Raw genomic sequence first — 19,862 nt, 5'->3', positions numbered from 1 at the left:
AGGTTTTGTACTAGGGTGACACTGGCTGCCCCCAGAAGCTGGATGGACCCACATGGAAGGGCCTCATTGTCGGGTGTCCTTCAACAAACATGCAATGAGTGCTCACTTCATGCCAGGTGATGTGGGGGTGCATATTCAAGCTAAGCAAGCAGCTGCCGTGAGTCTCACCCAGCCCCGCTCCCCCGGACACGCCACCCCTGGCTCCCTCCACCCCCAGCAGGGGGCTTCTCCCTGTTTTCCATAGTGAAAGGCCAAGCTATAGGTTGACCAGTTGATGTGGCTCTAGCAGCCTTGCATGGCCCAGCCAGACCCCTCCTCACCTTGGCACACCGAGGTTTCTGCCAGCACCACGTGACCTCGGTGTGCTCCCTGTACCCCCACCTGACTCTCCCCCTCCCCACCAGGCCCTCCAGGAACGCCGAGCCCGATGTGAGACGCAGAACGTAGACCCCGTGGTCTGGACCAACCAGCGGGTGCTCAAGTGGGTTCGCGATATCGACCTAAAGGTGAGGGGTGATGGCAGGTGTGAGGGTAACTCTCAGGCAGGTGCAAATCCCATGCACATTTGTGTGTAAACCAGTATCCATTTTTGTGTGAGCTGGGGCACCGTTGCCTGGGCTGGCAAGAATAGCCTGCCTCCCGTCACTCAAAAAGAGAGAACTCCTCCCCACCCCTCTACTAATGATGCTTCTCTCATAGTGGGGGTGGGGGATGCTGAGCCAACCTCATTCTCCTGAGCAGGTGTGCGGTCAAATGCGGGTCCATCCTCTCATTCAACAAGCATCTATGGTCTGCCTGCCAAGGTCTGGGGATATGTCAGTGACAAAATAGTCTTGGTCACTGCCTTCAGGGCCCTAAAAGAGCGAGGGGGTGTTCTCCCTCAAACTGATCCCCAAGGAGTGAAGGCTTTGCTGTTGGAGGTGTATCCCCCAGTCGGAGCTGAGCCCCCTCAGGCCCTCAGGGCTGCACTCTCAGACTAACGGGGTGCCCCTCTCAGCCAGCAGGGTGGCCCCCGCGGGCTAACCAGCCTCGTGCCTTGCCCTCAGGAGTACGCAGACAACCTGACCAACAGCGGCGTCCACGGCGCCGTGCTGGTGCTGGAGCCCACGTTCAACGCCGAGGCCATGGCCACCGCCCTGGGCATCCCCAGCGGAAAGCACATCCTCCGGAGGCACCTGGCGGAGGAGATGAGCACCGTCTTCCACCCGGCCAAGTGAGTGCGGGCCGCAGGGAACCACAAGCAGATGGTCCCGACCTCCCATCCCGGCGCCCTCGCTTACTGGATCCCACTCGTCCCTTGCGACAAGGTGGCCTTCTTTTGCAGATCAGGAAATCGAGGCTCAGGGAAGCAAAACGCTTTAGCCCAAACGTCATAGACCAGAAAGAGACGGAAGAGCAGCCAGGTCTGGAATAAAGCATGTGGTTGAATCCCCAACGCCTCGAGCACTTAGGGAAGGGGAATGAGTAGCGAGTGTGTAAAGAAAGACCACGTGAAGGTGGGTCGGTGGCCATTCCAGGGAGGGACAACTGTGAGGACAGAGGTTTGGGGACAGGGATGGGCACAGTAATGGCATTTACGGTCCAGGCAAATAGACCACCAGATCAAACCACCTGTCCCCATCTCCTCCTCTGAAAAGTTACCGGAGAATAAACACCTGCACAGGTAAATTAGGCCTGTCCCAGCAGAGTCTCATCTTCACATTGCAGTTAGGGTTAAGTAACCCTTAGCTGAGCTCTGTGCGGCGATTTCATCCACATGACAAGCCAAGAAATTCATGCCATTCACCCTCCTTTATAGACGGAGAAACTTGCTCAAAGGGGCCAAGGTACTTGCCCGACATCACACAGCTAGTAAGCGGCAGAGCCTGGCTTTGTCCTTGTTCTATTACGCTGTATACACTGATGATTTTCATATATTGAACCAACTTTGCATTCCTAGTATCCCACTTGTGGTCTAATCCTTGGATATGTTGTTGAATTAGATTTGTTAGTATTTTCTTGAGGATTCTTGTATCTATATTCGTAAGAGATATTGGTCTGTAGTTTTCTTGTGATGAAAACTTGTGATGTTTTTGTCTGGTTTGGTATCAGAGTAATACTGGCCTCCTGGGGTAAGTTGGGAAGTGTTCCCTCTTCTGTTTTAGGGGGGAAGGTTTGTGAAGGATTGGTGCTCATTTTTCTTTAACTATTTGGTAGAATTCACCAGAGAAGCCATCTGGTCCTGGACTTATCTTTGTGAGAAGTTTTATTATTATTATTATTATTACTATTATTATTACGAATTCAATCTCCTTCTTGTTATAGGCCTAGTCAGATTTTTCGATTTCTCTCGAGTCAACTTCAGTAGTTTATCTCTTTCTCGAAATTTGTCCATTTCATCTAGGTTAGCTAATTTGTTGGCATACAATTGATTGTATAACCAATTCCCTTATAATCCCTCTTATTTCTGTAAAGTTAGCAGTAATGTCCCCTCTTTTATTTCTGGTTTTAGTAGTTTGAATCTTTGCTCTTGATTTCTTGGTCAGACTAGCGAAACATTTATTCATTCTGTTGACAGAGCCCAGATTTGAACCTAAGACTCTCTGAGTCGAACCTGAGTGCTGAACCTCCAAACCATATGGCGCTTCAGGAAGCAGCTGGGCCACACATCATGTTATGCAGATTCAGGAACTGAGGCTTGGGAGAAAATCATGCATCTGTAGCAGGGTCCCTTCTCCGTTGGTACCCAAGTGGTTCTCACAGTGAGGTCTGCAGACCCTGCAGCAGAATAATTGGGTCCCTTGTAAAATGCAGATCCCCTGTCCCCAACGCAAACCTACAAGACACCAGGAATCTACATTTCGAGCCTTTTGAGGTGGTCCTTATGGAGACAAATTTTGTCGAGAACCGTCATCCAGAAGCCATGAATCAATGGGAGCAGGAAAAAGGCTTTTCTACTCAGAATCGTCTATCCTCCCTGACCTCCCTCTGGAACCATGTGATCTGTGACAGGCTTAACATATCCTGAGCCCTGGAGAGGTGGCACTAGCTAAACATTAGCAGACATCCATGTGCCTGATTAAGCCCTCGATCACCCATGAGGTGGCAGGTGTGTTGAGGACGGCCTTGGATTAGTGGGTGAGCACTGGGGAGGTTTCAGGTGGGCATAAACGGGGTGGGCTCTCGAAGTTGTCAGCGACTCCTTCGAGAGTCAGACGAAGCCATCCTCCTGGTAGCAGGATGAGGAAGAGGGAAATGGACTCAGTCCCTCTGCTCATTTTATGTTGGAGGAATCTGAGGTCGGTCGCCCGGGAACCGGGGACGTAGTGCCAGCCCCGGGCCTCAGGACTGCCTCCTTGTTGTCACCTCTTCCCACGACGCTGTTTTCCTACACGCGTCTGCCCACGCGTCGTGAGTCAAGGTCCTCCGCGTGGGGACCTCAGTCGGGTGGAAGAAGGCAGAGCTGCAGGAGTGCCTGAGGGATTTTCGGTGTAAGAGTCCCCAGCTAAGCCAAACGCCATGGCAGATGGTGATCTCTGGTCCCCTCCAAAGGGACTTTTGGGCCACCGCCACAGGGTGTAAACTCCCAGGCCCAACCGCAATAATGGGAGAGACCCCTCCCTCCTCCTTCTAAACATGGCCCAGGACTGGTGGGAACAGCCTTTCCCTGAGACCCCCGGGGCACCCCAGCAATGAAGGACACGTTTCCTATTGATTTGTTCTTCAGTCCACCTTTCTGGAAGGGGGCGGGGAGCAGAGTGACTGAACAGAGGTGAGCTACCCTCCCCAGGGAACAGAAACAGGGCTGGTCCTCATCTCCAGACCCATAGCCTTTCTTTGAGGGACCAGCCTGGCCCCCTGAACTAGCTTCAGGCTGCCTCTGTTTCTTCTTTTTAATAGGTCTCTGGGCGGGCTCTGTTTATCTGAGAAAGGCTTTGGCTCCTCATCCAGACAAGAACTGGTTTGGCAGACATAAAAACAAAAACGTATGTCCCAGCCAGGATTGCTTGTGGCACACAAGAGCCAGGCAACCTGGGTTCAAATCCTAGTAGCACCGATTCTTGGCTGTGTGACCTCAGACAAAGGACTTAACCTCTCTGAGCCATTCTTCCCACATCTGCACAATGGGGATTCATCAGTGTCTACCAACCAAAGGGCTGATGAAAAGATGAGGTGAAATGATGTGTAAAGCAATTGGCAAGAAAACATGAGCACCGTAACGCACCCAATAACAGAAATATCAGCAATGATTACTCCAGACCCACCACCTGTGCCTCTTCTGCTGCCTCCCTTCCATCCTCCGCAGGAAAATGGGTTCAAATCCTGACTTCCCTGCTCTCTAGCTGTGTTGAACACGAGCTAGTGATTTCACCTCTCTGAGCCTCAGTCTCCTCATCGGTCACGTGGGAATATGATTCACCCCTACTTCACAGCTTCGTCACAAAAATTCAAACTGTACGCGGCGTGCCTGACACATGGGTGCCCCACGATTGCTGGACAGTTCCTGTCCTCCGACTTCACACGAAGACTGAAGTACCCGGGTGGAGCAGTCTCCTCTCGAACTGATTACAGGGGGCTGCCCTTCCTGTCACTTTGCCCCAGCTTTGTCACTAGCCTTTCAGCGGCGAAGAGCAAGTCCATCATGAGCCCAGACAGACTGGAATCTCAAGCACACAGAGTAAGGGTCCTTGTCACGTCTCCCACCTCCAGAGCTGGCAGGCTTCCCAAGCCTGCACCTGAGAGATCCAAGCAACAGGGAATGTCCTCAGGCCACTCGGCACGTCACCTGGGCGGGGGTGGAAGGGGCACATGGAGATTTTCAGGCACCTACAAGACGGTGATGTTTTATACGCTCTTGTCCACCCCGCACCAATCAATCACTGAACTGTGAGCGCAGAGGCCAGGTGCTAAAATCATCTGTACAATTTAGCAAGAAACTCGCCCTCAGTTTCCATAACCTGAAGTAGGGACAATCACAGCCCCTTCTCAGGGCTTTTGTGAGGGTTCAAGGAGGTAACGTGGGTGAGGACCGGGCATCGGGCCCGGCACACAGTGGGTGGCCAACTGATACTCTTTCTGTCCCTACTTCATTCATCCTCATGGAAGCATCTTGCACATCCCAGGCTGGTAATTCCTCATTCGACTGGCTGAGACTCAGCACCTCAGGTCAACCAGCTGGCAAAGGTGAGCCCCGCCGGGGGAGGGTCTTCCCTCCTGCACCACGATGCCTTTTTAGAGCCCGGGATGCCCGCTGCGTTGACTCGAGAAATCCCACGGAGATGCCTTGATCTCCAGACCCTTCCCTCATCAAAAGCATCCTTCCAGCCAGCCTTCCATCCCCTCGAAGTATGACAAAGTGACCGGAAATATTCAGGAAGCCATTTTGAGCCTCCAAGGACTTGAGTCTTGTGCTTGGCTTATTTCCTGAAGCATCTGTGTTTTCACGGGTGTTAATTCAAAGGAGTAACAGGGTGGGATTTCAGTTACTGTGGAAAGAATAAGAAGGGGAGATATTTGGCAGGGGCCACCCCCATATGCCTCTGTCCCCACCACAAAGGCAGCCACTTTCTGTTCAGGGGATAGCTTGTTAAGTCCAGAGCTGTTTGCCAGGCTCCACTGTATCGATGGGGAAACTGAGACCCAGCGAGGTAATCAGCGGGCACAAGGGCGCAGCTAGGGGACGGCTGAGCAGGGACTCAGACCAGGTCTGTGCCCGTCACCACCTGTATTTGTCACAGTGGGATATAATCATAGCGATTATTCATGGTATGCCAGCTGCTTCTCGCCCTTTGTATGTATCGACTCATTTAATCCTCACCGTGACCTTGCGAGAGAAGTGCTACGATTATTTCCCCTTAGATAAGAGCACATAGTCCCAGTGACACAGCTGCCGAGGAGTCGAGCCAGGCCACTGATGTGGAGCCCACGGTCCTACGCTGTCCCCCGTGGTGGGAAAAGCATGGTCTAGATCTGGATCCTAGAGGCCCAAGTTCAAGTTCCATTCCTGCCACTGTGTCTGGTCTGTCCTTGGCTGAGCTGAGGCACGCGCCCTCTCTGGTCTTCTATCTCATCTTTGCCGAAGATAAGAGAAGGAACCTGTGGCTCTCCCAAGCTCACCCGGCGCCCGTGTCCATGAGTCAGGGGGCTGTCATGCAGTTCCACGCACGACAGCAAACAGCTGGCAGAGGGAGTTTTGCGTGTCACGGCTTCTGCATTTAGAACTGTTTCCCACGAGGCCCAGAGAATTTCATCTCTGGGTGAAGGAGAGAGGGTAGTCATTAATGAAGACCTTAGCTCCTGGCTCGCAGAAAACAAGGCTCCTCCCTACTAGGGGGGAGCCCCCGGCACCCGTGGATCCAAAAACGCAGCTCTATTTGCCATCCAGTTGGCCAGTGCTAGCTCCCCTCCCTTGAACTTGCAGCAGAGTTTGCCCCAGAAGAAGCAGAGCTTCTCCGAGGCAGATTAAAAGATACTTCTCTCAATGAAGGCCCGAGCCGAGGCTCACAGCTCCTGCAAAGCCAACTGCTGGCTGCCTGTCAGCCAGAGCCAATTTGTCATATGTTTCAAGTATTAATATGAATTATTATTGTAGTCATTTATTGATTCTAGCTAAGCTCTCACACACTTTGTCACTAACCCTCACGATAACGTCATGAGGTTGACCCTTCTAGGATCCCCATTTTGCGGATACAGAAACCAAGCTTTCGAGAAGTGAAGTGACTTGCTCAAGGTCATGTGGCCAGTGAATCGTAAAACCAGGAGTTTGATCTCGCTGAAGCCCTAGAAAGATTCTGGACACAAGTCCCTTGGGTTTGGTGAGGTCGACGGAGGAGGTGCAGAAGGCTTCCTGCCTGGGCGGAGGCCAACCCTTGGGCAAGGAACCCCACGGAGACGGTGGTTTGCCCAAAATCTAACAGAAGAAGGGTGTGGGCGGGAGGACTCAGCCCAGAACCCCTGGCTCCGTACCGGGATTTTTACCTAACTCTGTACTCCACGCAGACTCTATGCCACGGACATTCTAACACAGGCGTCGGCAAACTTTTTCTATCAAAGGACAGATAGTACATATGTGGGCACTTGAGAGCCTTATTGAGTATGACTACTCTATAGCGAGAAAGCAACCTTAAACAACTCACAAACAAGTGGGCGTGGCCGGGTTCCCATGAAACCATTCACAAAATCGGGCAGCTGGCTGGATGTTGCCCTCAGGCCGAAGCTTGCCTAATCCTATTCTAACTGCAGCTCTCTACGATTTTTACCCAACACAGGGTAATGGGACATAACGTAAGGCAGCGAGTAGGTGGGAATGAACGTAGATCTAAATGCAGAGTCGGGGAAATTGTCCCAATGCTTCTCCAGTCACAACTAATTAGCTGACATCTAAGGATCCCCGCCTCATCATCTTCCCCTTCCTGGTCAGGTCTGCAGTACACTGGACGGTTCAGAGCGAGACTTTGGTGTCTCAGAGACTTGGCTCTGCCACTTCGAGCTGCGGAATCCTGGGTAAATGGTTAATCTCTCTGTGCCCCCTTTTCGTCACCTGTAGTCCAGGGATGGCAGCCCCAACCCCTGGCCCGTCGTGAGGACTGTGTTTATAAAGTGCTTAGCACCATGGTGGCACGTAGGAGGTACTCAGCAAATTGCAGCTGTTATGGTCATTGTCGCCAGTGTGAGTGTCTCTTGGTGGTGGCAGCGGCTGACGGGGCCCTCCCTGCTGACTTGAAATGGGTCTCTCCCCAGCTCCACGGGCATCCGGGAGGCTGAGCGCTTTGGGACGCCCCCCGGGAGGGCCTCCAGTGCCACCCGGGCCGGGAAGGAAGAGAACAGCGGTGGCATCAAGTACAAGGCTGGCCGGGTAAGTCGCGCTTTTTTTGTCATCGAGGCCCTCTTTGTCCTTTCTCTGCTCCTGCGTTGGCCTGGAGGGGGTGGGGGGACCGCTAGGCCGGGTCACAGATGCAGCTGGGAGTGAGGCCCTAGATGCCACCTGCATGATGCTGAGGGCCCCAACATGGCTTAGAGTAGTAGCTCAAAGTGCAGGTCTCACCTGCCCCATCAGAGTCACCTGGGTGGCTGCTTAACACGAAAATGCCGGGGCCCACCTGTGCTTCCTGGAGCAAGGGGCATCTGGAATAAGGGGGAACCCTCGTGCAGCCAGGCGGCCCAGAGGGTTCCCATGCACCCCAAACCCTGAGAACCACCGACCTAGATTTTGAACTCCAGTGACCTACCCCATAGCAGCGGATGAGCCTCTGCTGTAAGAAACGTATGCGATTTGGGGCCAATCAAACAGACTCGGACACTCAGATTCCTAAATGGCAGTGTGTAGACACAGGTGGCAGAGCAGAGAGCCTAAAACGTCTTCTGCTCACTCAGTAAACAGTTTTGGGGTCCTAACAGTGTTCCAGGCCCCATCCTAAGCACGGGGGTATCAGCATGAATAAATTATCACCCTTCCAAGGTGACATACGGATATACACATGGTACGTACACAGAAGCACAGTATATCTGTGAAATGACAGTTTCATGGAGGGATTGTGATTAGGGAAAAAATGTCTAAAAGGCTCTTTTTAAGGGGGCCAATAATGAAAAAAAAAATGTTAAGAAACACTAGTCTGGGAAGAAAGGCCATCAAGCAAATAAATAATTACAAAGCATTGTCATGATTACTGTAACAGAGGCATGTTCAAAATAAGGGATAAATATTGAGGACCTACTGTGTAGGATAATAGCACCTTGCTGTGTGCTTTACAGATGGGATTTCGACTCTTTCGACAACTCTGGGAGGTAGGAATTACTATTCCTATTGGAGAAATTGCTAAGAAAACTGAGGCTCCAAGAGGGCTGGTGACTTATCCAAGGTCACACAGCTGGGAAGTAGCGAAGCAGGGAATCGAACCCTGGTTTGTGTGTCTCCAAAACCCACACTCCTGCTGCCTCACCAGGCGGTGCTAGAATACTTCCCCTTGGCCCGGGAATGCACTCAGACCTCACGCCCATGCTCAGTCTCGCCTCTCCTCCATTATACCCGTTCTCAAATCTCCCACTGAGGAGGAAGATGGGGACTTTTGTGGATAATCAGACTATATTTGTCCTCGCCCTTAGTAACCGACCCGTTCCCTCCAGTTGGCAACACAAAGCTCTCTCCTAATGTTAACTCACAAAACCCCCTCAGTCTCCCTGAGCAGTAGAGGATTATTAATATTAGGAGGAGGAGCGCAGAGAGGTGATGTAAGTTACTCAAGGTCACACAGCAATTAGAATTGGAGACCCCATGTGTTCCAGATCCAGAAACATTCAATGCCTTTTTCTCTTCTTCCTGACCTTTGGTCTCGTTCCTCTCTTCTCAGTTGCCCCTGGGGAAGATAGGAAGGGGTTTCAGCAGCAAAGACTCCGACTTCCATGATGACTACGGCTCTCTCCAGAATGAGGATTGTGGAGACGATGACCCCCAGGGCAGGCCAGAGCAGCGCCGTCTGGAAGGCTACAACAGCCTGGAGGTCACCAACGTGTAAGGAGCCAATGCTCCGCCAGACCCAACGCAGAGACACACATGGAGGAAGAGCAGCCGGACGCCATCACCACTGTACATAGTGACCTGGGGCTGAGGATATTCCTCTGCCGCCAGCAAAAATCTCAGCAGACCGCTGAGGAGCGAGGCGGGTACCAGCCGTAGGCTTCCTGCTCAACAGAAGGAGGCTGGTCCAGAGGACTTGTCACAGTGCCCGGCCTTTCCATAATCCAGACTCCACCTCAGAGTGACTGTTGGCCATTGAGCAGTCCAAGTGGTCCCAGAGCCTTGAACTGAGCTGCCAAGGTGGAAAGAGGCTATGATTCCCCCCACAAAATGCCCTCCCAGGAGGAGCAGGTGGGATCCCAACCAAGACATGAAGAGCCCAGTGGTGACAGTGCTCAGAGCAGGCAAAGCGTGAGGCTGACCAGTGGACGCGTAGACCTTTCCTGCCACCAGGATGGCAGGAAGTGCTGCCTCTCGCTGAGAAGTCAGACGGAGGGAGATCTCAGCTCCAGCATCCTTATGCCCATGACTGAGAACTCGGGTTCTATTTTGGGTCACTGAATCTCTCTTGGATGGGGAGGTCATTTCCTCTACCCTAAAAGCCACGTGTCACACAGGGGTGGACATGTCGAAGAGCTGTTTTCCCCTTCCTCCAGGAGTGGCTACACGCGATAGGGACAGGTGAATGATCTGTGCAAGGTGGGGCCCAGCAGCAACGTTCCCGGGAAATGCAGTTATCCTGTCGGGGTGAAGAACATTATGACAACAGGATCAGGGACATCTGTGACAATTCTACCAAACGTGGCAACGGATCTGAGATTGGGGCTAGAAAAATGCTCATCACTGTTAACTCGACGAACCTTTGTCGTGATGTCTCTGTCACTTGAAACAGATGTGCTCACCAATGTCCTAACTGAGACGAATCTCGCAGAGCAAAGTCGTTGAGATGGTGGCGAGAACCCCCAGCCCTTTTCTTGACTCTGCCACCGTTTCTGCTGTGTGGTTTCTTCCCAGTGACCTCACCTCTCTGTGCCTCAATGTCTTCATCTACGATACTCCGGTTCCCTCCCAGGGACATCGTGAGGGTTAACACTTGCTAATGTCTGTAACACACTTTGTGACCTCTCAGGAGACAGGCGGGGAAGTTGTGGGGTGGGGAGCGGGGTGAGCTGTCTAATTTTTCATTTACAACACAAAACTGACCTTGAAGTGGCTCTCTCCAACTCCTTATGACTGGAACAATGTGCCAAAGAAGGACAAGGCATGTTTACTGTTTAGATTCTCTAAAGCCCCCAGTAGGGCTTGACCAACGAGGAGAGAGATCGCGATCCCACATGCACAGCCTTTGGAAACCAGTCCGAGTGTTCAGGCCCGACTTCACGGACCTCAACGCTGAGCGATGATTCGGGAAGGACCAAGCACACTGGAGTTCTACCTAACACTTCGGTTATCAAAGCAGATCATTGGTTGGAATCGCCGTGATCAACTTCCAGTGAAGGCGCTTGCACCGAGAGTCAGGGACAGGTTAGAATGTCTGAGACTCGCTGCAGGTGTCAGCCTCAGAGCACACGTCCTTGAAGCCAATGGATTGCTTCCCGTCATGGGAAATGCACGAACGGAGCCCGAGGAACTCAAGAAATCCCCCCAGTGCCGAGACCACGGCATGTCCTCTTAACATCAGCATGGAGCCAAACGCCTGGGAGGTGGCCGGGTGGACAGCCCCCTTTCATCTACGTGTTTGGCCTCCTAGGCACACGTTTCTGATTCCAGGGCCTGAGGGGTGACACTCCAGTACCTGCCTTGGCTTGGCTGAGGCGCCAAATCCCAGTGTCTTCATTAACATCCAGCCACACGAGGGGCCTAAACCTGCAGACCCTGCAGCCCAGATCGAGGAGTCCAACTTCCTGCCATTCCCAAGCCAGCATCCAGGCTGGGGGACCCAGGACCCCAGATCTGCCTCTCACGAGGCAGCAAATTCCTGCAAGGTGAGCAAGAATAGCAGGGGGTACCTGAATGCAGCCCTAATTATGTGAAACCAGCATTCACCTGAGTTGACAGTAATGAAGCTTGCATTATTCCCTGAATCAGTCCCATTGGGGACAAGATGGACAAGCAGACAATCGGGGGTCAGTGGCAGGGGTGACATTGCCCAAAACCTTGCAGCACCAAGCCGGCACACCTGGGGCAGCGTGGGCAACCTCAAATGCACTTTTTAGTCCAAGTGATGCCCTAACCGCACATCCTCTCCCACCCGATGCTCGTATCCCTGGCAGCCGGGCGAGCGTTTGAGATGATTTTTCAACATGAGGACAGGTTGATTGATAAGTTAACAACCTCCACACAGGGCTAGATCAGGTGGGCTTCGTCTGCTGGGAAAATCCTAAACGTCAACTCTGCCTCAAGGGTGAACATGAAGAGTGGGGATTCAGAAAGACCTGGCAGAGAGGTTCTGGTCGCTGATGACCCGAAGCTGGCAGAGCAGCCACCGATGGAACACTGACCTGCCACGTCCTATCCAAACAGCCTGAGTCGTGGTCTTGGTCCTTCAAGGGCTTCTGGACCTAGGAACAATACGATGTGCTTCTCCGAAAGGTGCTGTGGCTTGTGCCCATAGGTACTGGCCGTTTGCAAAGGGGTAGCTGGTGCCAGAGGTCGGGGAGAATCAAGGTAGACAGAGAGAGGCACCTCGTGTTCTTCCCAAAAGCTGGGGGCCAGAGCTATCAGAAGGTACCTGCTTGGGAGACTCCTTTCTGACCCCAGATGCCTCTGAAAGACCCCTTCGTCCCTGGCTGCGCAGAGCCTTTCTCCCAGAAATCCTGTCAAATCACGGTTACCAGACCCCAGGCTGCCAGAGGCAGGGAGAAGCCGCGCGAGAACCTGGCCAGGTGAAGTCGAGGGCGCGGGGTCTCCACACAGCCCAGCCAGCATGGAAGGGCCTCAGAACATCTTGAGGTCTTCTTGAGCGCTGGGTCTGGCAGCAGGTGGCGATTTTGGCAAGATGTGACTTCTTGGGCTCAGTGCAGGGGCACCCAGGTCCCTCCGCTGCTCCAAGCCCAGCTCTCCCCTGCCCATCTGGGCACCATCACGTCTGTGCTGCTCGTCGAGGCTCCAATAGGCTCCAGGCAGTTGAGTGGTGAGGATCAAACACCTCGTGGGAAATAGCGACTTCTGTATCGAAGGTTATTGGCAGTGGCCGGCCGGTGAGGGGGATTTCCTGAGCCCTCCCACACGGGGTGAGGGTGGGGACTGCAAAGGGAACAGCTGTCCACGAGCAAAGATGGTGTTCCGGGCCTTCAGTTGCGGGTCGTGGCCCCCAATGTCTTCCCAAGAGTGAATTTTAACACTGTAACAATAAATCCTACTGCACAGCGTTTTATGGATGAGATGGCCTTTTTCTATTCGTGTTCTCATTTAATTTTCCCAACAGCCTCTTTGAGAAGGGAGATGACCCCATTTCACAGATGCAGAAACTGAGGCGGGAAAAGCCGAGGGCCTTGCATCTGTGAAATGGGGCTCTGTAAAGCTAAGAAATCAACGGGACAGAGACTTGAACGCAGTCATCTGCCTCCAGACACTAGGCTTGTCCCTGCCACGGCGCACTCCCCACCTCCGGCAGCGGCGGTGAGCCCACACTCACCCCCACCTTCCAGCCTGGGACTTACCTTAGCAGGCGGCATCACTCAAAAAGGAGTCCAGGCGTGCTCTGTCCTGCTGGCAAAGCTCTCTCAGCTGGAGGAAACAAAAATTCTAGGACAGGACAGGTGGGATCTCTGTATTAGCCAGTGACATGAGACAGAAACCTAACTCGAAAATTGGTTTAAAAATAGAAAGATTTATTGTTTTTTGTAAACAGCAGTCCAAGACCACAACTGGTTTGGACAAGGCTGGATACAGAGCATCGAACGATATTTTCAGGATCTTCATTTTTCTTCATCTTTAAATAAAGAAATGGCTTTGCTTTCCTCTGTATCAGCTTCATTCCCAGACAGGTTATCCCCAGCTGTTGGCAAAAATGACCACCAGATATGCAACGTCCCAGCTTAGCAAGAGCTGCCCAGGACAGGGCCTCTTGTTCCCGCAGAGTCTCAGGGTGGAGCCTCCTGGGCTTGGACAGGGTCCCAAGTCCGCCAGGGGTGGGGTCAGCACCAGGCCGCACAGCCTGAGGGGACAATGCTTGCACTGGTGAGAGAACAGAGTGTCCGGTGCGGTGGCTCTCGGGGGACAGCGTGGGATCCTTCAACGTGGCCCAAGGGGGCTCCTCTTTCCCAAACGATGCATCCTCTCACGTGCAGGCGGGGCAGGGCAGTCGGATTCCAGGGCAGGGAGCACCCCCCTCACCCCAATACTCAGAGAGGGAAAGAAACTTGAGTCCGCGCGCCCAGTGGCTCACGGAAACGCCAGGAACAGAACTGAGAATTGAGGGACATTGGACCCAGAGGCCAGGCCTAGCCTGGACACCGCCCTGTCCCTCACGGCAGGGTGTCTCCCCCTCAGCGCCGTTGACATTCTGGACAGACTTTGTTGGGAGGCAGGGCTGTCCTGCAGCATCCCTGACCTCTCCCCCTAGATGCCATGATCCCCCCCCCCTCCAGTCATGACAGCCCACAAACGTCTCCAGAGGTTGCCAAATGTCCCCTGGGGAGGCAAAACCCTCCCCCGTGGAGAACCGCAGCTGGGTGTGCTTGTGCTCGAATCCCCCAGGAATCCCTCAGGCAGGCATTGTTTTCCTCAACTGGCAGAGGGAGAAACTGAGGCATGGAGAAGTTACATAGATTCCCGGGGCCCCGAGCTAATGAGTGGGAGCTAGGATCTTAGCACGGACAGATGGCTGTCTGCGGAGGCTGGGCTCGTACTCCCTGACCTAAGGCTGGCCGTCACCCCCAGCTGCTTACAGTAAAAATTTCTGAAGCCAGATGTTCCCAGGCAGGACTTCCGCTTTGTCGAGTATGGCATTATTGGATGCTGGATCCACGCCCTTCGCCTGGTGGAAAATTGCTCTATAAATTACAGGTTTAACGGGGAAAGCCAGCCTTTCGAGCTCCTAACTTAAAACAAGGTAATAATTTAGAGACTAGAACGGTCTGGTTGAATGAGTGTTTATAATAGCTAATCCCACACCCTGCCTCCATCATCCCCATTAAAAAAAAAAAAAACAAGACAAGTTTTGGACACTTGCTCAAGGTCTCACAGCAACTTAGTGACAGAGCCTGAAGGCAACTGATGTGCCAGCCACCCTACTCTTCACTGGGACTCAGACACAGAGCAGGACTGACGTCCCCTGGCTCTGCCACAGGCACAAGCAGTGTGGCCTGGGGACACCTCCTTTCCCTGTCTGGGCCTCAGGATCTCCGCTGAGCTCCCTGCTTCAGCCCACCTTGGGGAAACTGCTCCCCCATTCTTGAGGGTGGGAGTCTGCTGGTCATACTGCCCCTACCGCCTCCACCCCCTCCACCCCACCCCCACCTTTAGGGAGGTCATGTGATCTTGTCTGGACCTGTCCCATCCCTATAGCCCCCGGCCCTGGATGGCCCCAGGAGTGGGCACTGAGATTCGAGAAGGGGGAATCAGAATCCTTACCTGGACGGCTCACGTTGAGGGTGGAAGGTCAGCCCTCGCTTTCGTTTTGGATCTTGAGCTGTCAGATGTGCCCCAGAGCTGCAGGCTGCCCTGCCATGCCCCTCCCATGAGGAGATGCCTGAGAGAATGGGGCCGACTCAGAGCCAGAAATCAAGATGGGGGAAGGGATGAGGGGTGGGGGTGGATCTACCTGTTCCCTGGATCCAACTGTCTGTGAGGCCGGCGCCACTCCTGCTTCCTGAGGTTCGGTTAAGTGGCACCCTAACTGGCCCCCTTCGCCCCACCCCGCACTTTGTTACGGCAGCGCCAGCCAACTAATAGAGGGGAGGCAACCTGCAGTGTCACCAAGACCAATCTCCAAACCCAAGTGGAAAATTCCCCTGAGGAGGGGTTCCCCAAGGCTGCCCCGACTGCTTCTGCCACCCCCACGAACCTGCTCTGTGGTCATTGACTTCGCGTCTTAGTCTGTTCCGGCAGCTACGACAAAGGAGCCTAGACTGGGAGAGGTTTAGTCCTCACAGTCCTGGAGGCTGAAGTGTGGGATTGGGGTGCCAGCGTGGCCAGGTTCTGGCGAGTGCCATCTCCTCTCCGGGGTCTCTTTTATAAGGGCCCTAATCCTATCAGGGCTCCTCACTCATGACCTAAGCACCCCCAAAAGCCCCGTCTCCTAATACTATCACCTTGGGGGTGAGATGTCAACATATGAACTGGAGCAGGGGATACAAACATTTAGTCCATACCACTTAATATAAATATGATTTTAATTTGGCTCAGGCTTAACATTGCTACCTAATTCTGTGAAACCACAGGCCTGAGATGCTGGCTTTATTTTTTCTAATACATAAACATACATGCATGTGTATATGTGTGTACACAGTACATGTACATATATTACCGAGTGTGCACATAAATTTATCAATAGTTATTGTAGCAAGTACTTATCTATGTATTCCCTTATATATATGTCACTGAAATCAGACACAGGGCTCCCAACAGTGTGAGCAGTGGGACTGTCAATACAGGACTCGCTTCAGAAGGCCAGGCCCTGTGCTAAGTGCTTTACACATGATCTCACTGGGGCCTCAAAACAGCCCCAATAGACAGGTAGTCGTATCTCTACTTTACAGAAGCAGGAAGAAGTTTAGACATTGGCCCAAAGTCCCACAATTGGTAGTAATAAAAGTAGGCCTCTAACCCAGATATTAACCGCTATATTATATCCTTCCCTAACCATCAGCCTGTTGAAAAATCCACATCCCACAGTTGGTTCAGTTATCTTGTGGGCAGCTGAGTCAATGGTATTTAAGTCAAGCCGCCTAAGGGAGTCACTGGAGAGGTGTTCTGTTTTTTTTTTTAAGAATTCAGATTTTCAGGTCTTATCGCAAACCTAGTAATTGAGTTTAGGCTTAGAGATCTACATTCTACTAAACCATAGATTTCCAGGCCTCGGAGTTTCTGGTGCAGTAGGCGTGGAGTGAGGGTTGGGCATTTGTCTTTTTTAAAACCCCCTCGGGCAGTTCTGTGGGACAGCCAGGCCTTGGGAACGCAGCCCTTGGATAAAGCGGCTCCAGCACAGACGGTTCTTGGGCCATTGTAGCTTGCAGTCCCACCACTTACCACTAGATGGCAAGATGATCCGTCCCTCGAAGCCTCAGCCCAGACCACTCAGGAATAAGGCCCAACAGATCCAGCTTCAGGTGGGCAGGGGCCCTTGTGATACCTGCCCTGACTCCCTGCAGCCAAAAAGGATGGGGGAAAATGTCTTTTGTTTCTGTTTTCTCCACAGAAAGCAAGGAACAAACATTCAGTGGGACAGACAAAATTTGGAAGCTGACCTCAGGACAAATGGGAACACCTGTGGACTCACCGAGACGCTCTCCCAGCCAGGAGGCCTGGCTCCTGAGCCTGGCACAATGCTCAAGGGTGAGCAGCTGCCCAGCGGGAGGCGAGCTGAGGATGAAGCTGAAACCAACCACAAGGCCTTTCTCTGTTGATGCGGGGGGAGGGCCAGCAGAATACTTTTAAGGGCCATTGTTCCCAGGGCGAGAGGTCTCTAAAAACAGCACCCCCAAGACCATGTGGGCAACCCCAGGGAGTCAAACACACGATTGGGGCACCTGAAGAATGTGTAAACTTCACCTCGTCCAGCCACTTGCCCTTCATCATTTTCCTACAGAATAAATCAGTCTTCCTCCTGGCCCCTGGGCATGTCAAGCTGTGGAGACAGGAAGATGCTGGGGCAAATGAAGACAGATGTGCGGAAGGACACTGTCAGGCTGATTAATGGCCCCTGAAAGATATCCCCATCCCAATCCCCAGGACCTGTGACTATGCTACCTTACGTGGCAAAGGGAAATTAAGGTTGCTGACCAGCTCACCTTAAATAGGGAGATTATCCTGTTTCAGGATTGTCCGGTGGGCCCGAAGTAATCGCGAGGCTAGGAGGCAGACGCAGAGAGGGGAGGGAGATGCACCACGGAAGGAAGTCGGAGTGATGTGATGTGATGTGAAAAATAGGCTCGGCCGCCGTTGATGGCTTTGAAGGTGGAGGAAGGGGCCAGCAGCCAAGGCCGGTGGCCACCTCTAGACGCTGGAAAAGGCAAGGAAACAGATTCTCCCCTGGAGCCTCCGGAAGGAACGCAGCCCCGCCAACACCTTGATCGCCCAGTGAAACCCATGTCAGACTTCTTACCTACAGACGCGTAAAATAATACGTTCCTGCTGTTTAAGCCGCCAGGTTGTGGTATTTGTCACAGCAGCCATATGAATACACAGGCAAGGTGGCCGATCGAGCCTCAGCTCAGCCCCAGTGGGGCAGTGAAATGGCCTCCATTTTATAGACGAGGCTCAGGAGCCTTCGGCATGTGATCGTCACTGGTAATGCCACTGGATGAATAAAGACAAAATAACTTGTTCTCCCGCAAGGAGCTATTCTGTTGAATAAGTTATATTTGTCTGTAGAACTCCACATTTGGAAGGAAAGAAACAATAATTCTCAAGCCAATGCAAGGGTCAAGGACTCACTTAAAACTCTCCCAGGAGGAAAGACACCATGAATGTCATAGAAAAATGAGACTATCAAGTAATTAACCCAGGGTCCTGCTAAGGGGGCTCGGGCCATTTTAAAGATTCCTAGACTCGTGACAGAGACCTTGGATCAAGTTCTGTCTTGAATGGTGAAAGGAGTGGCTGAGACTTTCATGGCCCCAACCCTCAGGTGGCCAGGTCCCCTTTGGCCGGGATCAGCCTTCTCTGTTGACCCCAGGATGCCAAGCTGTGACAGGAAGCAGGGCTCTCGTTCAGGGGTCCTCAAGTTATAATGAGCATAGAAAACACCTGGATAATGGTTAAAAATACAGACGCCCCACCCCAGACACGCTGAGCTAGTCAAATAGGTCATAGTCCTGAAGGCCAGGTGCGGTAAAAACCCATGGAGAGTTTTTTTAAAACCCTAATGTGAAGGTCCCACCCCTGGAGATTCCCATTCGATGAGTCTGAGGTGGAGCCCATAGTTATTCTTTGAAAGGTGATCCAAGAACACAGCCAAGATCAAACACCACTGATTTTCTTGAAGCCTCTGCCATACTTTCCTGCTAATCTGTCCCTGTAGGTACTAAGCTTGGTACTTGGGGAACTGACAATCAACAAGACCAGCTCGTTCCTGCCTTTCTAATGCCTTATCATGTGAGGGAAGAAACAATACGCAAACAAATAAATCCCAGTGAGATCATGTGGTAAGGACTGTGAAGACAGCAGAAAGCACACGGGGGAGACTGGTTTCTAGGCGGAAGGTCAGAGGATGTCTCTCTGAGGAGGTGACATTCAAGCCGAGACCTGAAAGATGCAGAAGAAATGCCACTCGAAGAGCAGGGCTGAACAGCAAGTGCAAAGGCCCGGCGGTGGACTAGGCTGGGCATGGAGCCTAAGCGGGGAGGTCGGTGCGGCCGGAGCGCGTTCAAAGCCCGGGAGAGCGGCCTTGCGTGAGGTTCTGTCGCTCAGGTGCTCGTAGGCAGTTGGCGCGTTGACAAAATGCCGGCCGGAGAAAGAGAAAGTGGAAGAGCAGAGAAAGGATAGACAAGAAGCAAAGTGACCTCCCCTGCCCACACGCGCGTGCACACGCACGCACGCGTGCACAGACACGCACGCACGCACACGCGCACACGCACATGCGCATGCGCACGCACACACTTACTGATTCAAGGGCTCGGTCCTGTGATGGAGAAGGACACGGTGAGACGTCTCCCTGGCTGACTTTGGGGAAGAGAACCTGAAGGAGAGATGATCTAGGAGAACGAGGAAGTTCGTTCTTGAAGCTCAGGGGGCTTCTTTGCAAAGCACATTTGCTTTGCATTTAAGGTGGTCTGTTAGGACTGATGCCAACCTGTCACATGGCCTGTCGGCACTGCATTCAGAACATCACCGGGGCACGTCTCGCTCCACTGTCTCTGCCTGGCCAAGCCCCATCATCTGTCCCTTAAATGGTCTCCCTGCTTCTGTCCTTGTCCCATCTAGTCCCCATGCAGCTGCCAGAGGAGTCTTTAGAAACGCTAAGCCAGATCTCGTCACTCCTCTGAAAGAAACTCTGAAGTCTCCACATCTCGGTAAAAGCCACAGTCCTTACAGTAACCGATGTGGCCCTACAGGTCCCCTCTGCCCCCTCACCTCTCTGACCTCGTCTCCCACCATTTGGTCAACTCACTCCGGCCAAACAGTTCTTCTCAAGGTCCCCAGACACCCCCGGCAGGATCTGGCCTCAGGACGTCTGCACTTGCTGTTGCCCCTGCCCAGAACA

The 19,862-nt window shown here is 52.8% G+C and overlaps 1 protein-coding gene and 1 long non-coding RNA gene across 6 annotated transcripts; one reads left to right on the top strand and one right to left on the bottom strand.

Moving 5' to 3' along the window:
* Nucleotides 1–18: 18 nt before the first annotated feature.
* Nucleotides 19–12,974, top strand: LOC120585791 (kazrin-like). The gene is made up of 4 exons (XM_039842161.1): nucleotides 19–506; nucleotides 1,047–1,213; nucleotides 7,720–7,834; nucleotides 9,327–12,974. The coding sequence occupies exons 2-4, from the start codon at nucleotides 1,125–1,127 to the stop codon at nucleotides 9,489–9,491; spliced, it is 369 nt and encodes a 122-aa protein (XP_039698095.1). The 5' UTR covers nucleotides 19–506; nucleotides 1,047–1,124; the 3' UTR covers nucleotides 9,492–12,974.
* A 331-nt stretch (nucleotides 12,975–13,305) lies between these two features.
* LOC120585793 (uncharacterized) lies at nucleotides 13,306–19,098 on the bottom strand. 5 transcript variants are annotated; one of them, XR_005648515.1, is made up of 7 exons: nucleotides 18,905–19,098; nucleotides 17,763–17,956; nucleotides 17,449–17,660; nucleotides 17,210–17,285; nucleotides 16,688–16,803; nucleotides 15,071–15,188; nucleotides 13,306–14,474 (listed from the first exon to the last, which is right to left on the bottom strand). It is a non-coding gene; the product is annotated as an uncharacterized LOC120585793 (long non-coding RNA). The 5 variants fall into 5 exon arrangements; XR_005648512.1 differs by having other exon boundaries at nucleotides 17,763–19,098; XR_005648516.1 differs by lacking the exon at nucleotides 16,688–16,803 and having other exon boundaries at nucleotides 17,763–19,098.
* Between the last annotated feature and the right edge of the window lie 764 nt (nucleotides 19,099–19,862).

Source organism: Pteropus medius, unplaced genomic scaffold, assembly GCF_902729225.1.
Source record: "Pteropus medius unplaced genomic scaffold, Ma_sr-lr_union100, whole genome shotgun sequence".
NCBI classification, from domain to species: domain Eukaryota; kingdom Metazoa; phylum Chordata; class Mammalia; order Chiroptera; family Pteropodidae; genus Pteropus; species Pteropus medius.
This window is presented reverse-complemented; position numbering and strand designations above follow the sequence as displayed.

Excerpts from the sequence above, each read along its gene's own strand:
- LOC120585791 (XM_039842161.1), top strand. The coding sequence starts at position 1,125 with ATGGCCACCGCCCTGGGCATCCCCAGCGGAAAGCACATCCTCCGGAGG. Across the intron at positions 1,214-7,719 it reads ACCGTCTTCCACCCGGCCAA|CTCCACGGGCATCCGGGAGG; the intron begins GTGAGTGCGGGC and ends GTCTCTCCCCAG. Across the intron at positions 7,835-9,326 it reads TCAAGTACAAGGCTGGCCGG|TTGCCCCTGGGGAAGATAGG; the intron begins GTAAGTCGCGCT and ends CTCTCTTCTCAG.